Source organism: Liolophura sinensis, chromosome 1, assembly GCF_032854445.1.
Source record: "Liolophura sinensis isolate JHLJ2023 chromosome 1, CUHK_Ljap_v2, whole genome shotgun sequence".
NCBI classification, from domain to species: Eukaryota; Metazoa; Mollusca; class Polyplacophora; order Chitonida; family Chitonidae; genus Liolophura; species Liolophura sinensis.
The window spans coordinates 91,462,561-91,489,614 of record NC_088295.1 but is presented as its reverse complement, the minus strand read 5'-3'; the positions used below and the strand labels follow the sequence as shown (position 1 = coordinate 91,489,614).

The 27,054-nt window shown below is 40.8% G+C and overlaps 2 protein-coding genes across 2 annotated transcripts in view; one reads left to right on the top strand and one right to left on the bottom strand.

Moving 5' to 3' along the window:
* Nucleotides 1-6,274: 6,274 nt before the first annotated feature.
* Nucleotides 6,275-12,196, bottom strand: LOC135461667 (kinesin-like protein KIF3A). The gene is made up of 7 exons (XM_064738859.1): nt 12,089-12,196; nt 10,706-10,834; nt 10,297-10,415; nt 9,623-9,773; nt 8,926-9,108; nt 8,299-8,387; nt 6,275-7,181 (listed from the first exon to the last, which is right to left on the bottom strand). Exons 2-7 carry the CDS (start codon nt 10,781-10,783, stop codon nt 7,118-7,120), a joined length of 684 nt encoding a protein of 227 aa, XP_064594929.1. The 5' UTR covers nt 10,784-10,834; nt 12,089-12,196; the 3' UTR covers nt 6,275-7,117.
* Nucleotides 12,197-15,297: 3,101 nt separating this feature from the next.
* Nucleotides 15,298-27,054, top strand: part of LOC135465625 (sucrase-isomaltase, intestinal-like) — a 30,877-nt gene continuing 19,120 nt past the window's right edge. The window contains exons 1-8 of the mRNA XM_064742907.1: nt 15,298-15,519; nt 16,473-16,686; nt 17,617-17,771; nt 18,193-18,361; nt 18,599-18,695; nt 18,964-19,082; nt 20,594-20,719; nt 24,526-24,777. Of these exons, the coding sequence (XP_064598977.1) occupies nt 15,299-15,519; nt 16,473-16,686; nt 17,617-17,771; nt 18,193-18,361; nt 18,599-18,695; nt 18,964-19,082; nt 20,594-20,719; nt 24,526-24,777 (1,353 nt within the window). The 5' untranslated portion in view covers nt 15,298. The remainder of the gene's footprint in view (nt 15,520-16,472; nt 16,687-17,616; nt 17,772-18,192; nt 18,362-18,598; nt 18,696-18,963; nt 19,083-20,593; nt 20,720-24,525; nt 24,778-27,054) is intronic.

The window sequence follows — 27,054 nt, the reverse complement described above, 5'->3', positions numbered from 1 at the left end:
TAGAGTTGGCCATTATCACAAATTCGCTTGGAAGCCGGGGCGTCCCAACCCCGAGGGTTGCGGCCCTCGTCACGAGGACGGAACCATTTGCGCGTAATTTGCCTCGTCCTCGTTTGCTACTATTTAAGCAATTACATGAACGGTCAGAATAAAAACTTGACTGAGGTAAATTGACCAGAGACCGTATTTATCCGGCTAGAAGTGACCATTTACAAGTTACCACACAGTCCTCACTGGTTTTACTGCTGGTCTGTAATGACTTTATATTTGTTATGTTAATGATTTATATGAAGGGAATCTGACCTGTCCAAATCTTGATAATGAAGACAGTTTTATCTGGACTGTGACAATGCGTGGCGTGGTGTAAATAAAATCTGCATCTAATGCGTGTAAATGTGGTAATAATATTCGATTTATGTATACGGAATATCTAAGGAACTAGTGATTATTTAGGGGTATCATTTCTCCTATTGGCATTTTTGAATTAGTGACCATGTGTGACCTCATCGATTTGTCGTGTTACCAATTTAGTGAATCAGCGCACCCATACCCAATCCATTTAGATGGAGTAAAGTGGTCCGTTACAGTCAACCAAATAAAGCAAATTGCTTAATTTGTGTCTGTCAGGAAAGCCTTGAAGCCTCGACTCTTGAGATCGGCCATTCAGTCCACTTGTGTATTTGGTCACAAACAAATTGTAATCACAAAGTTTAATTGTTCGTTAAAAGACTATTAGGACAACCAAACTTGTGATGAAATTTCTGTACTATACCTTTGAGTGGGAAAAACCGAACAACCAAACTCAACAGGAACAAATTCCTCGGAAACATCTGGAACAAAAAATGACATTTATGTATATCGGCAGAATGTTGGTGGGATACTTTGGTGCAAATAAGTACGGCAAGCCAAATGTTGCAAAGCTCTAAAAGTATTACACTAGATTGTCCCCAGACTATGGATGTTCCATTTTGGTCATCGTCCTGTCGCGTTCTGAACTTAAACTCGAGAGCATCGCTCCACTTTACTATTAAATTGGTGCATTTCTCTGCTTTGAAACTTATACATGGTTCCACAACGTAGATAGGCGATGAACGTTAAAATGTCGTTGTGTCGCGCGGTCTAATGAGGACAAGGAACTAGGCCATTTTGTTGTGAAGTGTTGTGTTTCGGTGGCTATTTGTCGACTGCTTGATATGGAGACCAAATGACATTATTGTATGAAACTGTCGTCCTTGGGTTTATGGTCTTGTTCATTAACAAATTCATGCTAATCAGATACAGCAAGAATAAACGTGGTTAAAAAAATACACAAACATTTTTCTGCGCAAGCGCAAACAGTTGAGCGTAATTGTCGTGTTGGTGCCTTTTCAGACAACTGCACTCAGATGTGGCTGTGGCGCAGTCTTGGCAACACTAGATGCGCCAACACGACAACATAATAAATTAAGGACGAAAACAGCGACTAAAGCGTGGCGTTTTCGAGTTGTCGCGCTTTAAGGATCGGCGGAGCAATGTCCAGCGCGGACTTCCATAAAATGCCGATATCGGTAAGTAGACAAACACAGGTCTGTTCTTGTGTTATCCCGGATACCCTGATGTACAGGTAACCTTCTTTATAGAAGTACACCAGACTTACATCAGGCCGACACCCGTTCCCTATAACAGTACAGTAGGCTGATATCAGAGAACTGTTGATCCCTCATCTATCGGTAAGCAGACAAACACAGGTGCTTTCTTATGTTATTCCCGGATAACCAGATTTACAGGTAACGTTCCCTATCACATTACACCAGACTGACATCAGACAACTCTTAATCCATCCTCTATCGGTATGGAGACCGACACAGGTGTGTTCTGGTGTTATGCCCGGATACCCTGATGTACAGGTAACCTTCTTTATAGAAGTACACCAGACTTACATCAGGCCGACACCCGTTCCCTATAACAGTACAGTAGGCTGATATCAGAGAACTGTTGATCCCTCATCTATCGGTAAGCAGACAAACACAGGTGCTTTCTTATGTTATTCCCGGATAACCAGATTTACAGGTAACGTTCCCTATCACATTACACCAGACTGACATCAGACAACTCTTAATCCATCCTCTATCGGTATGGAGACCGACACAGGTGTGTTCTGGTGTTATGCCCGGATACCTTGATGTACAGGTAACGTTCTTTATAGCAGTACGGCCCCCCCCCCACCCGAGACTCAGTTGTTTTTTTTTTAGCGCTTTACCGCGCTAGGGCAGCATAATGTCCCAGGAGCCTCTCACCAATGCGGTCGAGTTCAAGTGCAGCTCATGCAGGCCTCCTTTCCGGCCGTAAGTTAGAAGGTCTGTCAGCAGCCTATGCATGGTCGTGGGTTTCCTCTGGGCTCTACCCGGTTTCCTCACACTGTAATGCTGCCCGCCGTCGTATAAGTGAAGCACTCTTGAGTACAGTATAAAACACCAATGAAACAAAAAAAAAATATAGCAGTAAACCAGACTGACATCAGACCGACACCCATCCTTCCTCTACCGATAAGTAAACAAAGACACACAGATGTGTTCTTGTGTGACTCAGGGATACCCTAATTTACAGGTAACGTTCCCTATAACAGTACACAAGACTGACATCAGACCGACATCCATCCCTCCTCTACAGGTAAGTAGACATACACAGGTGTGTTCTTGTGTTATCCCCACATACCCTGATTTACAAGAAACGTTCCCTATTACAGTGCAGTAGGCTGATATCGGAGAACTGTTGATGCCTTCTCCATTTCTTAGTAGACAAACACAGGTGTTTCTTGTGTTATCCCCGAATACCCTGACTTACAGGTAATGTTGCGTAAAACAGTACACCAAACTAACACAAGACCGACATCCATCCCTCATCTATCGGTAAGTAAGTGTTAACAAGTGTTAATCACTCCTCTGTCGGTTAGTAGACAGACACATAACAGTACACCAGACGGACACCTGACCATTATCCATCCTCCTGTATCGGTAAATAGACAGACACAGGTGTGTTCTTGTGTTATCCTCGGATACCCGGATTTACAGGCAACTTACTCTATGACAGTACAACAAACAGACTACCATCCCTCTTCTGTCGGTAAGTAGAGAAACACAGGTGTGTTCTTGTGCTATCCCCGGATACTGTGATTAACAGGTAACGTTGCCTATAACAGTATACCAGGCTGACATCAGACCCGCATCAATCCCTTTTGTCGCCACGATATGGCTGAAATACTGCCGATGTGGCGTTAAACCATAATCATTCATTCGATCCCTTTTGTACCGGTAAGTAGACAAACACATTGTGTTCTTGTGTTATTCCCGGATACCCTGATTTACAGGTGACGTTCCCTATCACAGTGGCACCATTATCGGCAAGTAGACAAACACAGTGTATTCTTGTGTTATTCCCGGGTTCCCTGATTTACAGGTGGCGTTCCCTATAACAGTGGCACCATTATCGGCAAGTAGACAAACACAGTGTATTCTTGTGTTATTCCAGGATTCCCTGATTTACAGGTGACGTTCCCTATCACAGTGGCACCATTATCGGCAAGTAGACAAACACAGTGTATTCTTGTGTTATTCCCGGATTCCCTGATTTACAGGTAGCGTTCCCTATAACAGTGGCACCATTATCGGCAAGTAGACAAACACAGTGTATTCTTGTGCTATTCCAGGATTCCCTGATTTACAGCTGGCGTTCCCTATAACAGTTCAACAGAATGACATCAGATTGATATCCATCTTCCTATAACGGTAGCACCCGATATCCTCCCGCGATAATGCTGGCCGCCGTCGTATAGGTTAAATAATCTCAAGTACGTCGTAAAACACCAATCAAATAAATAAATAAATTTAACAGAAACAGTATACAGTGATCCCTTAGTGTGTGGGTAATATCACCCGTTAGACAAGTATTAGTTTAACTGTCCGCTGATAACATGTGTGATAATCCCCCATTAGAAAGGTAATAGCTTTGCTGTACCCTGATAACATGTGTGATACCCTCCCTTAAAAAGTAACAGTTAGGCTGTCCCGTGATAACATGTGTGATACACTCTCTTAAGAAAGTAACAGTTTGGCTGTCCCCTGATAACATGAGTGATACCCTCCCTTAACAAAGTTATAGTTTGGCTGTACACTGATAACATGTGATACCCTCCCTTAAGAAAGTAATGGTTTGGCTGTCGCCCGATAACATGTGTGATACCCTCCCTTAAGAAAGTAATTGTTTGACTGTCCTTAGATAATATGTGCGAGACACTCCCTATAGAAAGTAATAGTTTGACTGTCCTCTGATAACATGTGAGATGCCCTCCCTTAAGAAAGACATAGTTTGGCTGTCCTTAGATAACATGTGTGATACCCTCCCTTAAGAAAGTAATAGTTTGACTCTCCCCTGATAACGTGTGTTATACCTTCCCTTAAGAAAGTAATAGTTTGGCTGTCCCCTGATAACATGTGTGATACCCTCCCTTAAGAAAGTAATAGTTTGACTGTCCTCTGATAACATGTGTGATACCCTCCCTTAAGAAAGTAATAGTTTGGCTGTCCCCTGATAACATGTGTGATACCCTCCCTTAAGAAAGACATAGTTTGGCTGTCCTCTGATAATATGTGTGATACCCTCCCTTAAGAAAGTAATAGTTTGGCGGTCCCCTGATAACAAGTGTGATATCTCCCATTAGGAGAGTATTAATTTAACTATCGCTGAAAGGCATATGCATTAGGAAAGTATTACTTCGTCTATCCCCTAATAACACGTGTAATATACCCATAAGGAAAGTATTTGACTGATTATCCCCTAGCAATCCTGATTTTATGGGTAATATTCCCCGAGAAGGAGAGCATTCGTTTGGTTATCCCCTGATAACATGTAAAATACCAGTATCCATCATTAAAAAAGTGTTTCACTGATTATCCCTTGGTAACAGTGAGTGTATGTGTAATATCGCCCGCCCTCCACCCCCTCCACCCGGAGGAGAGTATTAGTTTGGCTACGCCCTGGGAACTTGGATTGTATGTGTAGTATCCCCCAGTAAAGAAGTTTGGTTACCCCGTGGAAACCTAAATTGTCAGACAAATATCTCCTCTTAGGGGAATACATGTACTGGAATGGTTATTTACTGCATGTTTTTTCTAAAGAAAGTTTTCCCTCCATATATTTGCAGTACCTACCTTTACAAGATGGCGTCTACGAACTGCCGGATTCCTATTAAGCAGTTCTTCTTGGTGGCTCTAGAAAAATCTACAGGACTAAATGTAATCTATTGTTTCTTTCCCAGGCTATATTGCTGCTTTCAGGATTGCTGTGAACATTATTTAGCTTGTGTACAACATAATCCTGTTACAGTGCAAACTTCTGTCATTGAAAGTCCAACTACATTTAGTGCATAAACTATACGCATTCTGACACAAAAGTGTCAGTCACGGTTTAGTATATCGTATTATATGAACATCGGTAAGGCTTCAGTATAGTAGTATAAAAGGTATGTTAGGCTCATAAGGACTACGGTACAGGCTATGGCATCTTCATACATATGCGAGTATTACTGAGACGCTTTGTATATAGTTTTACTTAAAGCGTCGAGTCGGTCCTTCCCCTATTTCCATTCACGAATATGGACGGTTGCTAGGGTCACATTAATATACAAAGTTTTGGAAACTTATAAGTAATAGCGAGTTTGGTCCACGAAGTCTGTCTTACCAGTTACAACAATGCAGCTTACAAATCAATATACCTAGGCGTTTCAACAACCGGAGTTGATCGAGTCAGTTCTAGGATTTTGCTGGTTTTTATTCATCATCAAGGGCCCAATTGTTCACAAGTGTATTAGGACTTAATCCAGGTATTAACTTTAGTCCAGACTAAAGTACCATGTACTTTGTATTGGGATGAGATTGGTGTTAAGATTAAATGGATCAACTATAATACAATGGGAAACTTTCTGAACTACTCGAAATGGATTCGAACCCGCAACCTCGGTGGTTAGTGGACTGACAGTCGCAGAAATCTATCGCTCTAAAGGTCTGTAATCGCAATGTGCACCTGGTGAACCAATGTGTAGGCCACACGTGAACTACCGCCCTCTATACGCCTTACATTATACACCACGTTTCAAGTAAGGCCTGTTCGGACTCATGGACGCTGCAATCCAAGAGTATCTCTCCGTCGTAATACATAACTCATGTTTCACTTTTCGTCCTATAATAACGAGCATGTCATGTAGTCTGACTTAAATATACGTACAACATCTACCACAAGCTTTTGATGAAATTGATGATCTTTAATTGTATGTCATACATAACATAAACCTATACCTACTTGTACACTTATTACACATAACACAACCCCTGAGGATGGATTGTCCTTAGTACTTAGACTTAAACATCAAGGTTCGGCGATCACTTCCTGTTACTGCAATCTGCTTTTTGTCCAGAAAATTTCCGGTAAGCATTCTGACATTAAGATTCAACATATTACAGAGTCAAGTGGACTTGAAATGACTGCAAGCGAAGTACATGTAGACTATATATCAACACTGTTAGGGGTGGCTTGAAGCTTACAGATTTATAATTCACTGGCTGTTACCCACCCCGATAGCATACTTGGTAGAGCGTCTGCTTCGGGAGATGTAGATCCAGAGTCAATCCTGGGTCGAGTCACACCTAAGACCTTAAAAGAGAAAGTCGTAACTTCCTCGCTTGGCATTCAGCATGAAGGGGACAGTGCAACGAACTGTTGACCCGTATGAGTATAATGGCTCGGGTGTGGCGACTTACCTGCCTTCGGTAAGGCGTCTGAGTGAAGCAGCAGTAGATAAGAGGGCCGTGGAAGGAGGCACATTACATGTACTCTAAGGATTCCTTTGTCGTCATAAGACCGAAAAATTGTTATGTACGACGATAAAACCCCAATCACTCACTCACTCACTGGTTGTTCGTCAAGATTTTTTCCTCCGTTCATGATCCTGCCAGTATTTCCAAAAGTATTTGTAACGTCACACTGTACACCACCGTCACGATATAACTGTCTAGATACCTGTCATTTTTCAGCACTGGGAGTTACCTCCCTCTTGGGAAATTGCTAGTGGAGAATGTCCTTTGCTCTATGCTGGATCTTGTCCAGACGGATCCCTTCCCTCAGGGGCGTGCATCTTCAGATAACCCCGCCTGTGGTAAAAGAGTTAATTCAGACTTACATTCAAGTAACCATGCATGCCATACCTTAGGGGCCAGGTAAAGGTTAGACCATGGGTAAGTTCGGTTCAGGGGATTTATATTTTAAGTCACAGAATCGATTTTCTCAAACTCACTTTGAAAAGGACCTCTGAAAATGTTTAGATGTGACGATATTTCGCTCGGATGTTCCACTCGTCAAGAAGGGTTTATGGCATCACACCAGATGTATGGCAAGGCTGGCTTTACTTAGGGGTAACACCAAAGGTTAGACAATAAGATCTGGATTTGATAACTAGACCCCAATAATCAAGCTAGAAAAGGTATACTAAACAGGAGAATCAGACCACTCGACCATATCGACGTGTTGCTTCACAATATACACGTTTTATCCAGTGATTTGAGACAATTCGCCAGTGTACTACATTCAAGAACACAGTGCTGTACAGTGTCGGATTTAGGCCTAAGTGAAACAAGCTACAGGTGACAGCATTATGTACTACAGAACATGGACCTTTGGCTACATCGTTACCAGGCTGCCTCACTCTGTATTGTAAAGGACGAAGTAACAGGCAGCGAGGTAGCGAGATAAAGGGTAGCGAGGTAAAGAAGTAGCAACATAAAGGGGTAGCAAGGTACAGAAGTAGAGATGGGGGTGAGGTAGCCTCTTTACCTTGCTGCCCGGCCCTTTGTAGCACAAGGCGAGGTGGCGAGTTAATGAGGCAGTAAGGCAGCGAGGCAGCGATATAGTGAGGCAACGATATAGCCATGTTGCGAGACTCACTTCGATACCTCTTTTCCTCTATTGACTCAATGACAAGCACCTCACCCAGTATTAGATTTTGTTTGTTTTATATGGCTTTGCAAAATACCTTTTGTAGCAAATCAGCAAATGAATTTGTCTGAAAATAATTTATATTTTTCACTTTAAATTTCTTGCTCCTATATTTTTTGTGGTAACCCAGTCCTGTTTTGGTATGCACTTTCGTAAGACCTTGCAAATACACGCAAACTACGCATTTGTCTGTGCAGGTAAGCTCCCTCTTCAAATCTTCACACATTATACCCCAAACCTCGGGCTCCTTACTTTAATGGAGGTTCCAACACTTACAAAATTTCATTTGTCGCTTGTAAATCTTGTATCTTGCGCTCCGTAGCCGACATCCACTCTGCATACTTAGCTCCCCACGAAGTTTTCAACTTAAATAAAAAAAACAAATGTCCGGAAATAATTACGCCATTTTCAACCAAAACGATTCATAATGATTGTGGTAATAGTATTTGCCCATAGGAACAATATAGTCTATCGTAAATGATTCAATATGCTCGAATCAAACGTACCCAGTAAAAGAATACTTAATGAATAATCATGAGTGAAAACCTGAATGTTCTGATGTGGAGAAAAGCCTTCTGAATTTTTTGTATGATTGTACTAAAACTGCAGTTTCGAACTTTTGTTCTAATCATTCAAACATCAATGAACATCTACAGGTATATACACGGATTTGTTAAGAAGCAAATACACATTTAACTAGAGCAAAACTCGTTAACTCGTTAAAGTTGTATAATTGGTAGTGTAACGTTTGTTGATGATAGGTCAGGCGGCTTGAAATTAGACTGCAAAACTTTCTGATCATGACACGTAAGAATGCATAGTACTTCCAGCACATTTAACGGATTTATTTGCGTCTATCATGTTGGCGTAATAACTAATGACGTTAGAGTGACTGCATCTCACCTCCAGTTTGTACTTCTCCTCCATCTCACACCAGTGAGCCTCCTTCACGCTGAGCTCGGTCACCAAGCCTCCCAGCTGTTCCTTGCACTCAGCATTCTCCAGCAGTACCGCCGCATTCTCAGCCTCCAGCGCGCACACTCGCTCCCTGAGGGATGCCAGCTCTCTTTCGTGGCCACAGTCGAGCTACAAGACAGAATCAAGCATAAACTGGTTAAATATGGCTACTGGTAGTGAAAAATTTCAATCGTAGGAGTTTAAGTGGAGAATCTTTCTTCTTCTTTTAACCTGGATACACACGAAAATGTTGCTAAATACAATTCGATGAATATTATTCATTCGTTTATTTAATTGGGGGTAAACACCAGTACTTGCGAATTTTTGACCAACATGTCTAATAAGGCGATCATAGACGAATAGGAAAAATTACAGGGCTATGGAGGAGTTTACAGGTCTCTCATCGGAACTGGCAATATTTATTTATTTTGGCGTGTTTTTAATCATACTGTAGAATATTTCATATACATATGAGGAGTGGAGTAAACAGTGAAGAGTCATGATCTATCCACTTTACCTTAGCAAGCATAACAAACATTTCTTAACAAAAATGCCACAGATAAGAGAGCAAGAATGAGGTTGACATTCCAAGATCCGAGAGGTATACAAGTTTCTTTAAATCTAAAAATAAATGTATCTTTACGGAAGTGTTTTGCTTTTTCAGTTCTTCCACATCTGCCGCAAATTTGTTGCGGATTTCGGCCATTTCTTTCTCTCTGTCTAATTTCAATTGGTCCAACTTCTTCTGCAATTCATCCATTTTTTGATCACCAGGGTGAACAGGTTTTGTCTCCCTGAAAAGATATTTAAATTAAGTCTGTGAAAATAAATAAAGAAAAAGATGACAAGGATTTATTTATTTTTTTTGATTAGTGTTTTACGCCGTTTATATTTCACTTACACGATGGCAACCAGTACTATAGTGGGAGGAAACCGGCCAGAGCCCGGGGGAAACCTACGACCATCCGCAAGTTGCTGCCATACCATCCCATGTGCGGAAGCCAGCAAGATCGACCAGCTTGGCTGAAACTTGACTAACTAAAAAGGTCATGCATTTCTATATGTTAGATTTCCTCCATCCATCAACCTGACAGTATAAGTCGCATATGTGACACATGTATATTGTCTATGGCCTTAAAACAAGGTCAAAGAGATCAATAAATCAATGTAAAATTTACAGCAATAGGACACATCCGGTCTGTCGTCTGCTAAGGGGCCTAACAAGGGTGTTTCGTAGCATGGCCTGAACACTGTGCATGGTACGCCCTTGGTTACCCTGTAACAAGCTATAAGAGTAGAAATCCTGGAAGCACACACCTTTTAGTGAATGGAACGCCAACTTCCAGTACCTCTCTCTCGCGCTTCAGTACGGTAGTGTTCTTAGCTTTTCTCAGCTCATCTAACCGTTTCTTGAGTGTCACAACTTCTCTTTCCAACTGTGTACAGTACACCAAACCGGAAAGAGAAGTGATTACAAATATTATGAAATGGTTTAACATGCATGTGATTTGTTCTTTAAAACGATACAATACCTTTGTAAATGAAAAACAAAAAATATAGCTTACTTTGAAATAATATTCAACAAAAGAAAAAAGTTTTACAAAGCGAAGATGGCAATTACTTCTAAACCATTAATCACATGTATGCGACTAGTTATTCGAAGAGGAAATTATAATAACAATATTCAGTAAATATTTCCCGTCTTGAGTGGCCAATACTATTTTACCTCTTTAACTCGCGTCCGGAGACTTGCCTCGTCACTGCGGCCATCCTGTGATGATCTGCGTCTCTCCGTTCTCAACATCCTCTATACAGGTCTACCTCCAGCTAGTAAGAGTATTCATAAAACTGCAAACTAAGATAGTAGAGACAATTAAAGAACGTGTTGAAATTGCACTGGCACGCTGGGGTCGAGGTGCTATTTGACTGGGTCGTAATAATAATAATAATATTACTACGACTAATAATAATAAAACTGTGGGTCTAGCCACAGTTTGAACATTAAATACAAACTGACGTGACGTCTTCCGTATATAGCATACCAGTGTAACAGTTGGCTGAACTCAACATTTCGCCTTAATGTCAACTTATGACATTTGTTTTTATCACATGTAATTGCAATAGAGGCACATAAAATAGCCAGTGTGAAAAAAAAACAGAACATACGGAATTCTAGTCTATTTATTTATTTACTTAGCTGACTGGTATTTAACGACGCACTCAAGAATGGTGTAAAGCGATGTGCTCGAAGTAAACCAGTTATCTTCGCTAGACATCTGACTAGGTGCGTATGATATAAAAAGATCAACGAAAGATAAGAAGGAGTAGTTGAAGTAGTTGAAATAGTAGTAATAATAATAATATTACTACGACTAAAAATGATAAACGACTTAAAAAAATAACGTTAATATGGTGAGATTACGTATAACAATAGGCCCAATAAATAAATTAATAAATCAATTAAAAAAAAGGTTGCTACGTTGTCAAGAAGGCTTAAAACATTTGTTTCTGTTGTAAGCTATGTTACAAAATCAGTATCGGTATTGGTTACATAAAAAGCCCCTGCCTATCCAGTCCATCTAGATGAACCCAGTGTGCTATTTCAAAACGTTGAGTCAAACCACACAGCTACATCTACGCCATGTTGATTGTTAACATTCTTTATCTCGTGACCCAGTCTAGAAATAGGAAGTAGGCTTGCCTTTTTGTGTTAGAACTTATAGAGCAAATGGGGTTAGCGATATTATGATATCTATCAGAGCTTCCATGCAACCTACATGTATAGGCGCATACAGTTGTCTCCCCTTCAAAGTAACCATAGCGATAAAGGACGCTAAACGCACCCATTGTGAACAAACTAAATTAGACATCACAGCTTCTGAGTACTGCTTCCTACCTCGTAACCCTGTTGGTGCACAATATTCAAAGTCTTTCAGACCATAACGAAAGCCGACTTAGTATACTTCTTACCGGGTGGTGAACTGCCTTCTTTTCGTGCGCAAGGTCAGACAGACCCAGTCACTCGATTAAGTGTACACTCACAGTACAGTACATATAAATGCTTGAGCGCTGCTCGTACTTAAGTGTAAATTATAATAGGCGACACTACCTGGAATTCCCTACCGTCCATTTTGCCTGGTGATATCATTCAGTCCATGACCTTGATTACCTTACATTATGGATACCCACTTACTCAGGTCCACAGCGAAAAGAAGGTTCACAGCGCGAAAACGTAACGGGGAATGAGGTAACCACCACAAACACTAGTCTGGGGCTGTCAACTTGGGGCCCTACCCGCTTAGCACTACCCATACCCAAGTCAACCGGGAACAAAGAGGTAAAGCAATGCCCTTATTTAACACTTATAAAGCCTTTCTGCACTGGTTTTAAATCCACATATGTGGGCCTGAGTCAGTGCCTACATATTAGGTATACGGTGGGCCTGTGTGAATGCCTACATATTAGGTAGGCCTACACGGCACCCGTTGAAGAATCAGAGGGATTAGCTGCGTGTTGGTCTTGAATGCAGGCCTGCTTTTGTGTAATATATGCTACATGCATGTAACCTGCATGTAACCTGCATGTAGACCTATCTGTAGACATGTAGACAATCTGATTCTTGGTAAACCTTAAACTAGACAATTAAAGTGCTACTTGAATTCAGTGAAAGTGCCATGCGTGAGAAACTCCGTGAGAAAACGGAATTAAAATTATACACATTCATAGGGAGGCGTATATGTACCGCAGTGTCTTTTCCACTTGGTCCGAACATACCAGAAATCACCTGAAGAGCAGGTGTCGCCTGCAAATGATACTTTCTCAGTTAGACGACGAGGAACGCCAACACGATTTTTAGTGTAACCTCCAACAAACTGAGGTTATTACTAATAAAGTAAACACTCGACCGAGTAAATACGATAAGATTAAAACTTATCACAGACGTGGTCAGACATGTATCTGAAATAACGTTAAGGCCTTAGGTCCTATCGTATATATAGTATAGCTTGCCGTAGTTCCACCCTGGTTGGATCAAGTTGTAGTAGAGATTGACTCAACTATGCTAAGTAAGGACGGGGCTGCACGCTGTATTTGTATTTTATATTTATTTAGTCCATAAAAGTCTCTTTGAAATCTGTTTGTTAATAAGCTGCCTCGTTGATATTAGGAAATGCATTACCCGCCTAAATCAAGCCGGTCAAAAGGGGTGTACTATTTTATTCTTTCAATACGTCACTGGCTCTGCGTAGACCTAGTCGTGCCGGTCAAGCAAAGTCGTACATGTACACGAAGTTCATAAGTACTGCAGCAGCTGAGAATATTTGTTTGTAAACAAACTGGAATTGACCTGTGTAGACATTGTGACCCTCATTCTTGATTTAAAATAAAAGTTATTTGTCTCTTGGCAAGACCCTAATCAAAACATGCATTTATCAGTGAGAGATGCTCGTCGGTGGCTGCATATTAGCTGGCAAACGACCTGTGACGGGCCAATTAAGTCGGGGCCCCAACTTCTAAACTCGGGATATTTTCTCTTTCCCCAAATCTTTTTTTCACCATGTTATTTTTTTTCTCTTCCAAAAATGTTATTTTCACCACATTACTGTAGCGATTCAATTTTTGTATTTGTCTTATGTGCTTTCATTTCTTATGATGTCTTCTCGTCAAGTATAAAGGTACCTATAAGTGCGACACCATTCACTCAATTTAATCCTGTTCAATATTTAACGTGACGAGCGAAGTTTGTTAAATGAATGAACCAATTAGGATTCTCTCCCCTGAACTCGGAGACGCCGCTACTATTTGGATCCGATTTCATAACATTTCCAGAACCCGGGTTGTTATCCAATATGACTTGTACATGAGATTCGAGATTCTTATACGAAACGAAAGTTCTCAAATAGCAGATTGTCAGTGAATCAGGTGATGGATATTTATTATAATGAGGTATTATAATATGAGGTACCAGCAGTTGACACAAGTACCAAACAGTTGAGTGTCATGTGGGACAGAAATTCTCAAGAAACTCTTATCTCAAATTATGATACCAATGTTCAGTTGATATATTCTGGTATATAGTCTCTATGGCCCATGTGGTCACTTTTGATATCTCAGTGAGCATTGGGAGGGCTTATTGGATCGCTTGATTTGTACAAAAGCAGCCCACAATCTCTCATCTTCATGATTTCTTGGCCTTGAACTTGTGGGCTAAACGTTTATAAATTACTAAACCCCTGTCATTTGTTCAGCTAGTGTTCAGCTTGTGTTCAGGTAGTGTTCAGCTTGTGTGGATTGATTACAATGAAGATAATAGTATGACGATGTGGTATGCAACAATAATGATAAGAGGAACACATGCTGCCTGATATATACATATTATTGTTATTGTATCTTGCTCTTCTCAGTTTTGCTTCTAAATTACACATGAGCTTCCATATATTTACTTGACCTAAAAAGGTTTTATTTATGTCGTGGAATTTTCGGTGTGAAGTGTCACCTGACACCATGTTTGCTTATGCATACATTAACCGAGATGAAGGTAAACCGAGAGAATATTTTTAATTTCATCGCGAGGGTCTTCCTTGTATCGGAGAGAATCAAAAGAATACATCTCTAGGAATCATAACAAACACAAAAAGCATCAGTATCGAAATACTGAAATTTTCAACTTCGGATGGCTCTTAGTCTGAAATTTACAATAGTGAGCAAGTGATATAAAAACACAGTAAAGCAACGATGGTGTGAGATAACAGGGTAGCGATGTCCTGGGACATTGAGGCAGCGAGGTAACGTGTCAACGTGCTAAGGCATTAACTAAGCTATATATAAGACTAGGTAACGAGATTGGAAAGGTGGGAAGATTTTTCAAATGGGTACCATACCAAATTGTAAGTTTGTGTAGCGTAAAGGTGAACTGAATGCCTTTCAGGGCCGCTTTGGCGCCACAACGCTCAGAAAATCAAGGGGAAAAAGCCCTGGCTATTTTAGCAAATTAGTACACTCTCCAGATTCATCCCTATGCACTTGTATTATTAGGATAACAAAAAAACTTTGCAGATCACCTTTAAGACGTGATAACCTTATACATGTACATACATGTTGGTTAAACGTGCCTCGAGCGCTCTCGAGATACTCCGTGATGGTGCCGGTTATGGGACATCTTTGTCTCCTCAAGGTTATCCAAATATGTATTTAACTGGTTTTTGGGTTTTTAGGGCACAAAAAGTGACTGATATCTGGGTCTGTACTGGGTCAGGTTACGTATGGGGTGATATCTGTCGGTGCACAACCATAGGTTTAAGGCTGTTGAGTTCTGGTCAGGATGCGGTACTGCAACGGTGATGTGAAAATGATGAGGCAGCTGGTGATCTTTCTGCTCGCAGCAGTTTTAGGCATCTGTGTGGGAGAGGATACATGTTCTGGCCAGACCGGGTCAAAGATCAAACATTGTTCTCCGTCCAAACATCCCCTGTACAGCGTGGACTCTATCATAGACTGCCATCCGGATCCCAGTCCCACGGAGGGCACATGCAAAAATAGAGGGTAAGTGTAACCACGTCTGGAACGGAATCAGACAGATATTTGGTGTCATACAAGATGCCATAAGTACAGATGTATACGGTTGCATGAGTGTTTTTTTACGGTAAAATGTAGCCTTTTATCGTGAGCTTTTATGCAGTAATATTGTTCCAGATCCAGGAAACATAATATGCTATTTTAAGAGGGGTAGTACTTTTCTTACGGCCTTTAATGGCCTCTTTATTATCTTAATTGCCATAAATGATGATGACGCTTGTGTGGTTCTTCACGCAGTCCTCCATTGAAGACCACGTCTTTACCAATTCATTGTGAATATCACATGCATGACGAGGGGAAGTTCATCTGTAACTTGCCGAAGTTCGGTGGTTTCCTCCGGACACATCGGTTTCCTGCAGCCCTAAACCTAACCTTAATGGTATAGGTGAAAAAATATTGAGTGAGTTTATCAAGCGTCCCGCATTGAAAAGCTTACCTTCAGTTTTTATGATAATGCAATTCAGAGTAAGCAAAATCGTGCACTTTGAGAAAGTTGAAAGCGCCGTCATGCTATTAATACAGAACAATCATGCGTGAATTATTTCTGTAACCTGATAACACCCCACTATCGAAAATACTGTTTTGCCTTTTACCAATATGAGCGTGTGTTACGAGTGACGCAACATCGTGTTTCCGGTTACTCTGTCATGGCGCATCCCTTGGCCTCGCAATTCCAGATTGAAAATTGATGTATAGAGTCACCAAGCACGTCGGAAAACACTTGGCTGTGGCGGTTGAATATGGAAGCTGGATGAGGACGTCTCGCACCGCGGGCAGCGGATCGCGGTGGGAGATGTCCTCATCAGGCTTTCATAGTTTAGGTCTGTTTCCGCCGAAATGACTAAGCTTTTACTCTTGTCTTTTTTGACAATCACATAAATTGTGATGCGATAACAGCCTATGTTATCTCATGTGAGCAGATGTATTTGGCAAGACGGAGCTTCAAACCTGGGGCCCCCGAACTGCAGGTTCCCGGACGGGCACGGATACCGGTTATTTGGGGAGCCGACGGTGACCAACTCAGAGCTGGAATTCACTCTCCAGCGAATCAGCTCCCCGAGCCTGTTTGGATCAGATGTAGAAACAGTGAAGCTAAGAGTGGAATACCAGAGTGACTACAGACTGCGTGTCCAAGTAAGTACAAGGTGAACAAACTATTTAAATGGCCGTCTTTGTGATCTCAGTCACTGAGAAAACGTGTAACTAAGAAAACGTGTACCTAAGGTTAAACAATTATCAAAGAAAAAAACACAATGTGGACTGTTACATTGAAGATGAGAGTGAGTCAGCAGGTGTCAGTGACGTCCGCAGCAATATGTCAGAATAATAGCCCCTGAATCCAATTTAGATTCCAAACTCTAAACCCACAAAAGCTTTTCATTTCAAAGTCGTATAACAGAATTAAATTACCCTACCGTATTTCAGTTTCATTTGTTCTTTTAAGTAGCTTAAAGGCGCAAAACGGTAAATATAAAACAGTGATATTTTAAAGGTCCTTGGTTCCAATTTAGCGATATCATACAAAGCTATAACGAAAACTGACAGTTATTCTCAACGCTATTTCTGTATCCATCAAAATGACATATAATCACATTCGATTCAAAATTTAATAAGCGTACGGGACCTCCGTGGCTCAGTTGGTTAACGCGGTAGCGCAGCGTAATGACCCAGGAGCCTCTCACCAATGCGGACGCTGTGAGTTCAAGCCCAGCTCATGCTGGCTTCCTCTCCGGCCGTAAATGAGAAGGTCTGACAGAAACCTGCGGATGATCGTGGGTTTCCCCCGGGCTCTGCACGGTTTCCTTCCACCACAATGCTGGCCGCCGTCCTATAAGTGAAACATTCTTGAGTACGGCGTAAAACATCAATCAAATAAATAAATAAATCTTAAGAGTAGTATGACTGCCTCTGACAAAAAAGCCTACACGACAAATCCCAGATAACAGTGGATATGTCACACCATTTATTTAACATCTCGACATGAATAAACGGCATATGAGATCTGCAAGTCACATCTTGTGTTTATTAACATTGTTTAAATTTGACTAATAATACTCATTTTAGGTCCTCGATCCAAACAGCAAGCGCTATGAAGTACCTCTACCGACACACCAGCCAACAGAGGGCCCTAGTGATGATTCACGGCTGTACGATGTCACTTGGGAGAATGCTCCTCAGTTTGGTGTAAAAGTCGTGAGAAGGAAGACAGGCGCTATCGTGTAAGTTTGGGAATTGTTCAAAACTCTGTGATCTAAAATATTAATAGCTATACTGTTCTTACAGAGAAGATTCCTGTTTGAGGCGAAAAATATCTTTAAACATTTGGTACTACACCTTTTTGCCGGCAAAATTATAAGTTGTATAAACATTTATTGTTTCATATATCTGAAATGTCATCTGAAGTATTTTGTTGCAGTTATTTTATGACTTGAAGGGCATGTGTTATCTAATTGACAACGACGAATATGTGTATGAATGTGTAATGCTTTCATCTGATTCTCCTAAAACCATCATTTGTGACCTCTTTTTTAAATGAATCTTGTCAAATAACTTAGGTCGGTGAACTCAAACAGACTACAGTCTGATGTCACAGGAAACTGTTGTTTGGTTTTGCGTTGTGAAGATTCTAACCGCTTATAGGTTTGACACTCGCCTGCCAGGGCTTGTTTTCGCTGACCAGTTCCTGCAAATCTCCACTCGATTGGCTTCGGATAACGTGTACGGCTTTGGAGAACATAATCACGAAACTCTGCGCCATGATATGGATTGGAAAAGATGGATAATGTTTAGCAAAGACATATCTGTCCAGGTAAGATATCTGCGAACACCACAGTTAAAGAAAAGCTGTTCAATATATTAAACACTCACAGCATACAGGGTCAGATGTAACCAGTGAAATACGGCATCTTGTCAATTTAAAACACTTAGTATTTTATTCTAACTGTTCATGTAAATGCTTAAATCGTAGCAATTTTCACGCCCACTGTAGCACCATAGCTTAAACAGAATTAGATATTTCTTGATTACATCTATATTTGACTTCCAGCATAACCAAAATCTTTATGGAGTTCAGCCTTTTTACACGAATGTCGAACCCGATGGAAGCACCAATGGCGTTTTCTTCAAGAACAGCAATGCAATGGGTCTGTATACTTTAGACACATATATACATCGGTACAGTTCCTGATCTCTGCTTTATTGTTTTCCAAATGCACACGTTTGTTACGCTTCTCACCATGTCTAAGCTTATTCTAAACGTCATAGTATTCCATGTAACGTATACAGTCGGCTTTTGTTTTGGAAATCACTCATGTACTGAACGTATTATGGACGTATTATAGAAATATTGAATATTTCTCACCAAAGAATATTTACTAACTTCTGGTAAACTTGATGTCTATGGCAACATAGAGGTGGCTCTCCAGCCTGACCCCCACCCAGCCATCACCTTCAGAACTATCGGAGGCATCTTGGACTTCTATATCTTCCTCGGACCTACACCGGAAAGCGTTGTTAAACAGTTCACGGAGGTATGCTGCAAGTAGTGCAAACTAATGCGTGTGTGCTTTCAATGAAAATGAGACGACATGCTTGTATACGTCAAGATTTCATGGGTGTATATATCATTAAGAAGAACGTATTATTTGCTGTGTATCAGCAATGCTATATTACAATCATATGGCTTCAGGTCGAGGCAGCTGTTCCTTGTGTTGAGTATATTTAGGTCAAATTTGTCTGGCACATTGGAGAGCTCATTGTTCCATTGCTACTCCCAGTACTTTTCTCGATATAGACTTGTCTATATAGACGATATAGTTTATCTATCCCGCGACATACTCTTCCCTGAACATCATCCTTATTGGATGTACTAATATGTTGGATTTAGGCATAGTTGTTACTATTGTTTTTTTTTTGAACTCATTATGTCCAGAAATATGTTGGATAGGCTCTCAATGATTCAATATGCTCTTTCTGGCTATGTGCGCTCTTTATGATTGTATCTGGCCTTCATGGCTATATGGGCTCTTCATGATTGTATCTGACCTTCATGACTGTATGGGCTCTTCATGATTATGTCTGACCTTCATGACTGTATGGGCTCTTCATGATTGTATCTGACCCTCTTGAGTGTATGGGCTCTTCATGATTGTATCTGGTCATCATGAGTGTATGGGCTCTTCATGATTGTATTTGGCCATCATGACTGAATGTGATTATTTACTCTCTTTGTGACTGTACCTGCTTTTCATAAATGTATGTGATTGGATATGCTTTATGTGATTTTATATATTCTTCAAGATTAGACTTGCTTTTGAGGACGGTGTGTACCGTTCATGATTGAATGGATTTTCGTGAATGTGTGTGCCTTTCATAAATAAACAGGCTCTTTGTGATTGTATAAATTCTTCGTCATTAGACGTGCTGTTCATGAGTGTATGTGAGCCTACCCATCATGATTGTATGTTCCCTTCATGATTGTATGTACCCTCCTTGACTGTATATATCCTTCATGATTGTGTGTTCCCTTCTTGGCTGTAGGTACACTTCATGATTGTATGTACCCTTCATGACTATGCGTACCCTTCATGACTGTATGTACCCTTCATAATTGTATGTACCTTTCATGACCATATGTACGCTTCATGATTGTAGTACTCTTCATGACTGTATGTGCACTTCATGATTGCATGTACCCTTCATGGTTGTATTCACCGTTCATGATTATGTGCGCCCTTCATGATTGTATGTACCCTTCTTGACTGTATATATCCTTCATGATTGTGTGTTCCCTTCATGACTGTATGTACCCTTCATGACTATGTGTGCCCTTCATGGCTGTATGTACCTTTCATGATTGTATGTACTCTTCATGATTGTATGTACCCTTCATAACTGTGTGTAGCCTTTATGATTGTGCACCCTTCATGACTGTATGTACCCTTATTGACCGTGTGTACCCTTCATGACTGTGTGGACTCCTTGTGACAGTGTGGCCCTTTCATGACTGTGTGCACCCTTTATGACTGTATATACTTTCCAGGCTGTGGGTAGACCGGTAATGCCCCCGTACTGGGCTCTAGGGTTCATGCTTAGCCGATGGGGATACAACAGTAGCCAGGTGTTACATCAGGTTATCCAGAGGAACAGGGAGGCCGCTATTCCTCTGGTAAGTTTACACACGTCATCACGTCTTAATTCTTCGAGCGAAAAACGCTTTTAATTTGACAACCTGTGATGCGCTTTGTTGGCTTTATAATGCTGTTCAAGTATTGCTATACTATACAGCATAACTTACACATTTTTTGCAAACATTGGAAGACGGTGAGATCATAAATGACAAGTGGTTATCTCCCTTAACATAATGCTATTTTACTCAATTCTCCATTTACCCAATTGTTTAGTACGACTGCAAGTGGTGGTAATGTGTTACTAGCGTTATTTCCCCTTTAATAAACTTATTGTTTAAACACTCTTAGGAAAATTTTACACTCTTCAAAAAAAAGAAACGCAAAACCCAAATATCAATGTAAATTTGATGTTATTCAAGGACGTGTAGATCAGCGGAAAACAAAGATACATCAATGAAATTTTGTGGAGCAATGCATTGCTATGTTGTCCATATTTCATGAGAATAAAAGTCATCACAGTCATTACTGCTGTCCACGAGGTGGTGTTGAAGTCAGTACCTCGTATGACCACCTTCAGCTGCTACCACTGCCCGACACATCCTGGGTACAGATCGAATCAGTCGTTGGATGTTTTGTTGTGGAAGCCTTCTCCATTTCTCCTGCAGCATGTGGAACAACTGTTGAAGATTCTGTGGTGGAATACGACGTCGACGCACCCGTCTATCGATCTGATCCCAAAGGTGTTCGATTGGGTTTAGATCCGGGCATTTGGAGGGCCAGGGAAGGGTATTGATGTTGTTATTGGCCAGGTAGTCCACGGTGGCACGTGCTGTGTGGGGCCTGGCGTTGTCCTGTTGAAAGAGCTGCCGTTAAAGGTCAACAAGGCGAAGGACGTGCGGGCGGAGAATCTGGTCGATGTATCGATTGGCCGTCAGATTGCCTTGGACAAGCACAAGCTCCGATCTGCGGGTGTATGAGATCGCTCCCCACACCATAACACTCCCTCCACCGAATCTGTCCACCTGTCTGATGCAGTGAGGAGCAAAACATTCATGACGTCGTCTGTAGACACGGTCTCTACCATCACGTCGCCTGAGGAGAGAACGGGATTCATCGCTAAACCATATGCGCCTCCAGTTTGCCAGGTTCCATGGCAGCTCCGTGGTACACCATCTCACTCGTCGATGTCGATGTAGTCGTGTCAAGGAGGGGGGCAACTTTTGGACGTGTGGCACGTATTCCTACTTCTCAGAGACGGTTCCTGATTGTCTGATCGGACACTCTTCGGGCTCCAAACTGTTCTTGTGTGGTACGATGGCGGTCACGTGGGTGGGTTACCCGGATGTACCGATCTTGGGCAGGTGTGGTGACTCTAGGTTTTCTTGATCTTGGACGTTCATTTGTCAGATATGTTTGACGAAATCGATCCCACAACCGAGTCATTGTGCTGGGATGAACGTTGAAGATCCTTGCCACCTCACTCTTTGATTCGCCAGCTTGCAATCGTCCAATTGCCTGATTTTGGTCGGCAGCGTTGAAACGTCCCATTTTCGTGTACAGTACTTGCAAAGATATTGGATAAAATTGTGAGATTCGTTTGGGCCTTTTATAGTAACATGCTGTACTCATATTTTGTGCGTGACAAACAATCATTGTGCTGAACTTCGTGCTGCACGACATCAACGCACATCATAACAATCCTAATTGATAAAACAGTTCAAAATCATTTTTGGTTGCGTTTGGTCAAGGATGATCTTCTGAAACATTCCAGTAACAATGTGCAACCCTACAAAACTGTTTGAGTTAACATATGTGTACAAAATTGTAACTGTCATTTGTGAATTTCATTTTGCGTTTCTTTTTTTGAAGAGTGTATTTCCATATTTTCACGGTCTTCTGTTTGTCTGTGGTTCTAAGCTATGCCATTCCAATGCAATGAAGTTACTTCGATCAAGTAGATATTAACTGCAAGCACAATGACGTGACATGTGTTTGTTTATAAGCTATTCCCTTTGATTTTATTTCATGTTTTCCAAACTCGCATGCTAATTAGTGTAGCGCATGTTAGTCTTGAGCATAAAGACTACATGTATATGTGTTTAGACAATGGGTCTGATCTGAATGTTACATGTACCTGTGCTATAAGCTGTTTGGAGACATAGGCTAAGTGTTGTGGGGGCTGGATGTTACCTGATTGCTACTCTGTTGTAAGATGTACAGTTTGGAGACACATAGACTTTAAGTCGTTGTTTGTGTTGTAGGATGTGCACTTTGGAGACACATAGACTATAAATTGTTGTTTGTGTTGTAGGATGTGCAGTTTGGAGACACATGGACTATGAGATGTTATTTGTGTTGTAGGATGTACAGTTTGGAGACACATAGACTATAAGTCGTTGTTTGTGTTGTAGGATGTGCAGTTTGGAGACACATAGACTATGAGATATTATTTGTGTTGTATGATGTACGGTTTGGAGACACATAGACTATGAGTTGTTATTTGTGTTGTAGGATGTACGGTTTGGATACACATAGACAGTGAGATGTTATTTGTGTTGTAGGATGTACAGTTTGGAGACATATAGGCAATGAGATGTTATTTCTGTTGTAGGATGTGCAGTTTGGAGACACATGGACTATGAGTTGTTATTTGTGTTGTAGGATATACAGTTTGGAGACATATAGACAATGAGATGTTATTTGTGTTGTAGGATGTACAGTTTGGAGACACATACAGTATGAGATGTTATTTATGTTGTAGGATGTGCAGTTTGGAGACACATGGACTATGAGTTGTTATTTGTGTTGTAGGATATACAGTTTGGAGACACATAGACTATAACTCGTTGTTTGTTGTGTAGGATGTGCAGTTTGGAGACAAATAGACTATAAGTTGTTGTTTGTGTTATAGGATGTACAGCTTGGAGACACATGGACTATGAGACATTATTTGTGTTGTAGGATGTGCAGTTTGGAGACACATAGACTATGAGTTGTTATTTGTGTTGTAGGATGTACAGTTTGGAGACATATAGACTGCTAGTTGTTATTTGTGCTGTAAGATGAACAGTTTGGAGACATGTAGACAAAGAGATGTTATTTGTGTTGTAGGATGTACAGTTTGGAGACATATAGACAATGAGATGTTATTTGTGTTGTAGGATGCACAGTTTGGAGACACATAGACTATGAGCTGTTATTTGTGTTGTAGGATGTACGGTTTGGATACACATAGACAGTGAGATGTTATTTGTGTTGTAGGATGTACAGTTTGGAGACATATAGACAATGAGATGTTATTTGTTTTTTAGGATGTACCGTTTGGAGACACATAGACTGCTACTTGTTATTTGTGTTATAGGATGAACAGTTTGGAGACATAAAGACAATGAGATGTTATTTGTATTGTAGGATATACAGTTTGGAGACACATACAGTATGAGTTGTTATTTGTTTTTTTAGGATTACCGTTTGGAGACACATAGACTGCTACTTGTTATTTGTGTTGTAGGATGAACAGTTTGGAGACATATAGACAATGAGATGTTATTTGTGTTGTAGGATATACAGTTTGGAGACACATACAGTATGAGTTGTTATTTGTTTTTTTAGGATGTACCGTTTGGAGACACATAGACTGCTACTTGTTATTTGTGTTGTAGGATGTACAGTTTAGAGACATATAGACAATGAGATGTTATTTGTGTTGTAGGATGTACAGTTTGGAGACATAGATTACATGTTTGAGGAGCTGGATTTTACACATACAGTATGAGATGTTATTTGTGTTGTAGGATGTACAGTTTGGAGACACATAGACTATGAGATGTTATTTGTGTTGTAGGATGTACAGTTTGGAGACATAGATTACATGTTTGAGGAGCTGGATTTTACATATGACAGAAAAACGTTTATGGGACTACCAGAAGCTATAGAAGACCTCCATGACCACGGACAAAAGTTCATTGCCATTGTGGTAAGTTCTGTGAATGTGATCAAAGTAAACGGCCATTTGAAGTTTCTGTCTGGAGTTTGTAGACTACATGAAACGTCTGGTTTTTATTGTCTGGAGTTTGTAGACTACATGAAACGTCTGGTTTTTATTTCTTAAGACTCAGTTTATGATGTGTTCTAAAATAATCAAAAAAGGCTTCTCAGTTCTCTTATGTGTCAGAATAGCTTTTAACTGCAATCGATGTGTCCGAATGGTTTTGGGAGTGGGGTGGGGGGGGGGGTAGTGTTCCTTTAGACATCGATGATGCCATTTCTTAAAATGTCTCTAATTGCGAATATACTGTTTTTTATCATCCCTTTGGGATGACTACACGATGATTTCCTCTTTCAGCCATATAACAAAACAAGCCAGAGCTGTATTCAAGCACATACAGGCATAGAAAGAAATAAGTTAATGCAAGCATTTGTCATCTACATACTAGACCCCAACTGTTTTCTAATAGCCTTGTGTTCTAATCCACAATAATCTACATGTACACGATCTCGCTATCCAGTTCATATAAGGGGTTCTTCCTGACTAATGAGGTGGTGTATTTTTGCCCATAGAGTCTAGGTGTGCAGCTTTCGCTGGCCAAGTCGTTTAAAGGTTTCTAACAGGAGACCACCAGAACCTGACCAGTGAGGTCGTGTGTTCTAACCCATATAATCTATGTGTAGATCCTTGTTTTTGTGGTGTATTCCAATCCATGGTCTAGAGGTAGAATCTTCACAGGCCAAGTCATTTAAAGGGTTCCTCCGCGAGAAACTAACCAATGAGGTGATATCTAGGTGTAGAGCCCTCGCTGGCCAAACCTTTACAAGCGTTTTCCCCAAGAGACGACTAGTCCCTGACCAGTAAGGTGGTTTCTTCTTATCCAGATAATCTGGATGGATATAATCTATTCTAAAGGTTTCCCCAAGGAGACCAATATGACGGTGTGTTCTAACACATTGTCTAGGTGTAGCGCCCTTGCTGACCAAACCGTCTGAAGGGTTTTCCTAAGAGACGACTGATGAATGAGGTGATGTGGTCTACATGCAACTCATAGTCTTGGTGTATATCCCTCGTTGGCCAAGTCGTCTCAAGGGTTCCCCCAAGAGAAGACTTGCAACCCCCCCCCCCCCCCACCAATGAGGTGATCTGTTCTAACCTATAACTTAGGCGTAGATATTTTGCTGGCCAAGCCTTTTCAAAGATTCTCCAAAGAGACGACTGTGGTCAGTGAGATGGTGTTGTCTAAACCATAGAATCTAGGTGTAGAATCCTCACTGAAACCATCGTCTAAGGGCTTCCTCCGAGAGACTTCTACCTTCTGACCAATAAGGCGAAATATTCTAATCAACCTACTGAGCATGTAAAGACGTCTAAAGGGTTCTCGCGGGAGATGACTAGCCCCTGACCAGTGAGATATTGTGCTCTAACTCACATTCTGTGGGTTTTGCTCAGGGGGTTAATGGGATACGGTGCTTCTCTGGGGCGTTTGTCTGGTTGCTCTCACCACAGACCTGACTGCTGTCTTTAGAACAAAATGAAACAATAGATACATAAAAAAATAAATAAAAGAGCAGACACCGACCTTTCATGGTATTTTTTTTTCAACGGCATGAAAATAACATTTCATTCAGCGAATATTGTATTAACGTGTACCTTAATTGTTTAAAAAGCAATATATGCTGTATGATGCTGCAATAATGTTTTTATTATCAAGATATGTATTAATTTCTTATTATGATATAAAATTGTGGCTAATTTTGGACATTGTAAATCAAAGTACTTGTTTACAGTCATGTGACCTGTAGTTTTAGGGGGCGGTGTATTCTATAATACACATGCAATGTATACTCTGTCCTACCGCGGACAGAATTAACCTGATTACAATTTAAGGAAGAATTTCACACATTCAGAATAGTATAGACTCGCGTTGCGTGCGTGTCTTAACTGGTCATGGCGCCATGTAGTGTGGCCTATTGTGTTAAGCAGAGAGTAAGACGATCTCATAATAGTGTTAATTAACTAATTACCTGGGCACGAGTTCATACGCGCCTTCAGAATGGGTACTCGCTGGGCAGAGAATCTCTGCTGACAGACAGTTGGAGAAGTGCCTCTAAGACAGACAACACAGAACCAGGTAAGACTGAAACTATCATCTTGGCAAAATCTGAGACTGGAAAAACTGAAATGACAACCGTAAAATGTCACATGTAAGATGACTAATGTTTTGTAATGGTGCCGTAAAACTAAAATTGGAACATTTAAGTATCGTCTATTTATTGACATGGGTGTCTACTAAACGCATTTTTATAACAACGATATGAGAATTACATTCGATTTCATTTTCAAGTTATAGAACTTGTGCGGTCTAACTTACAAGAAGCATCA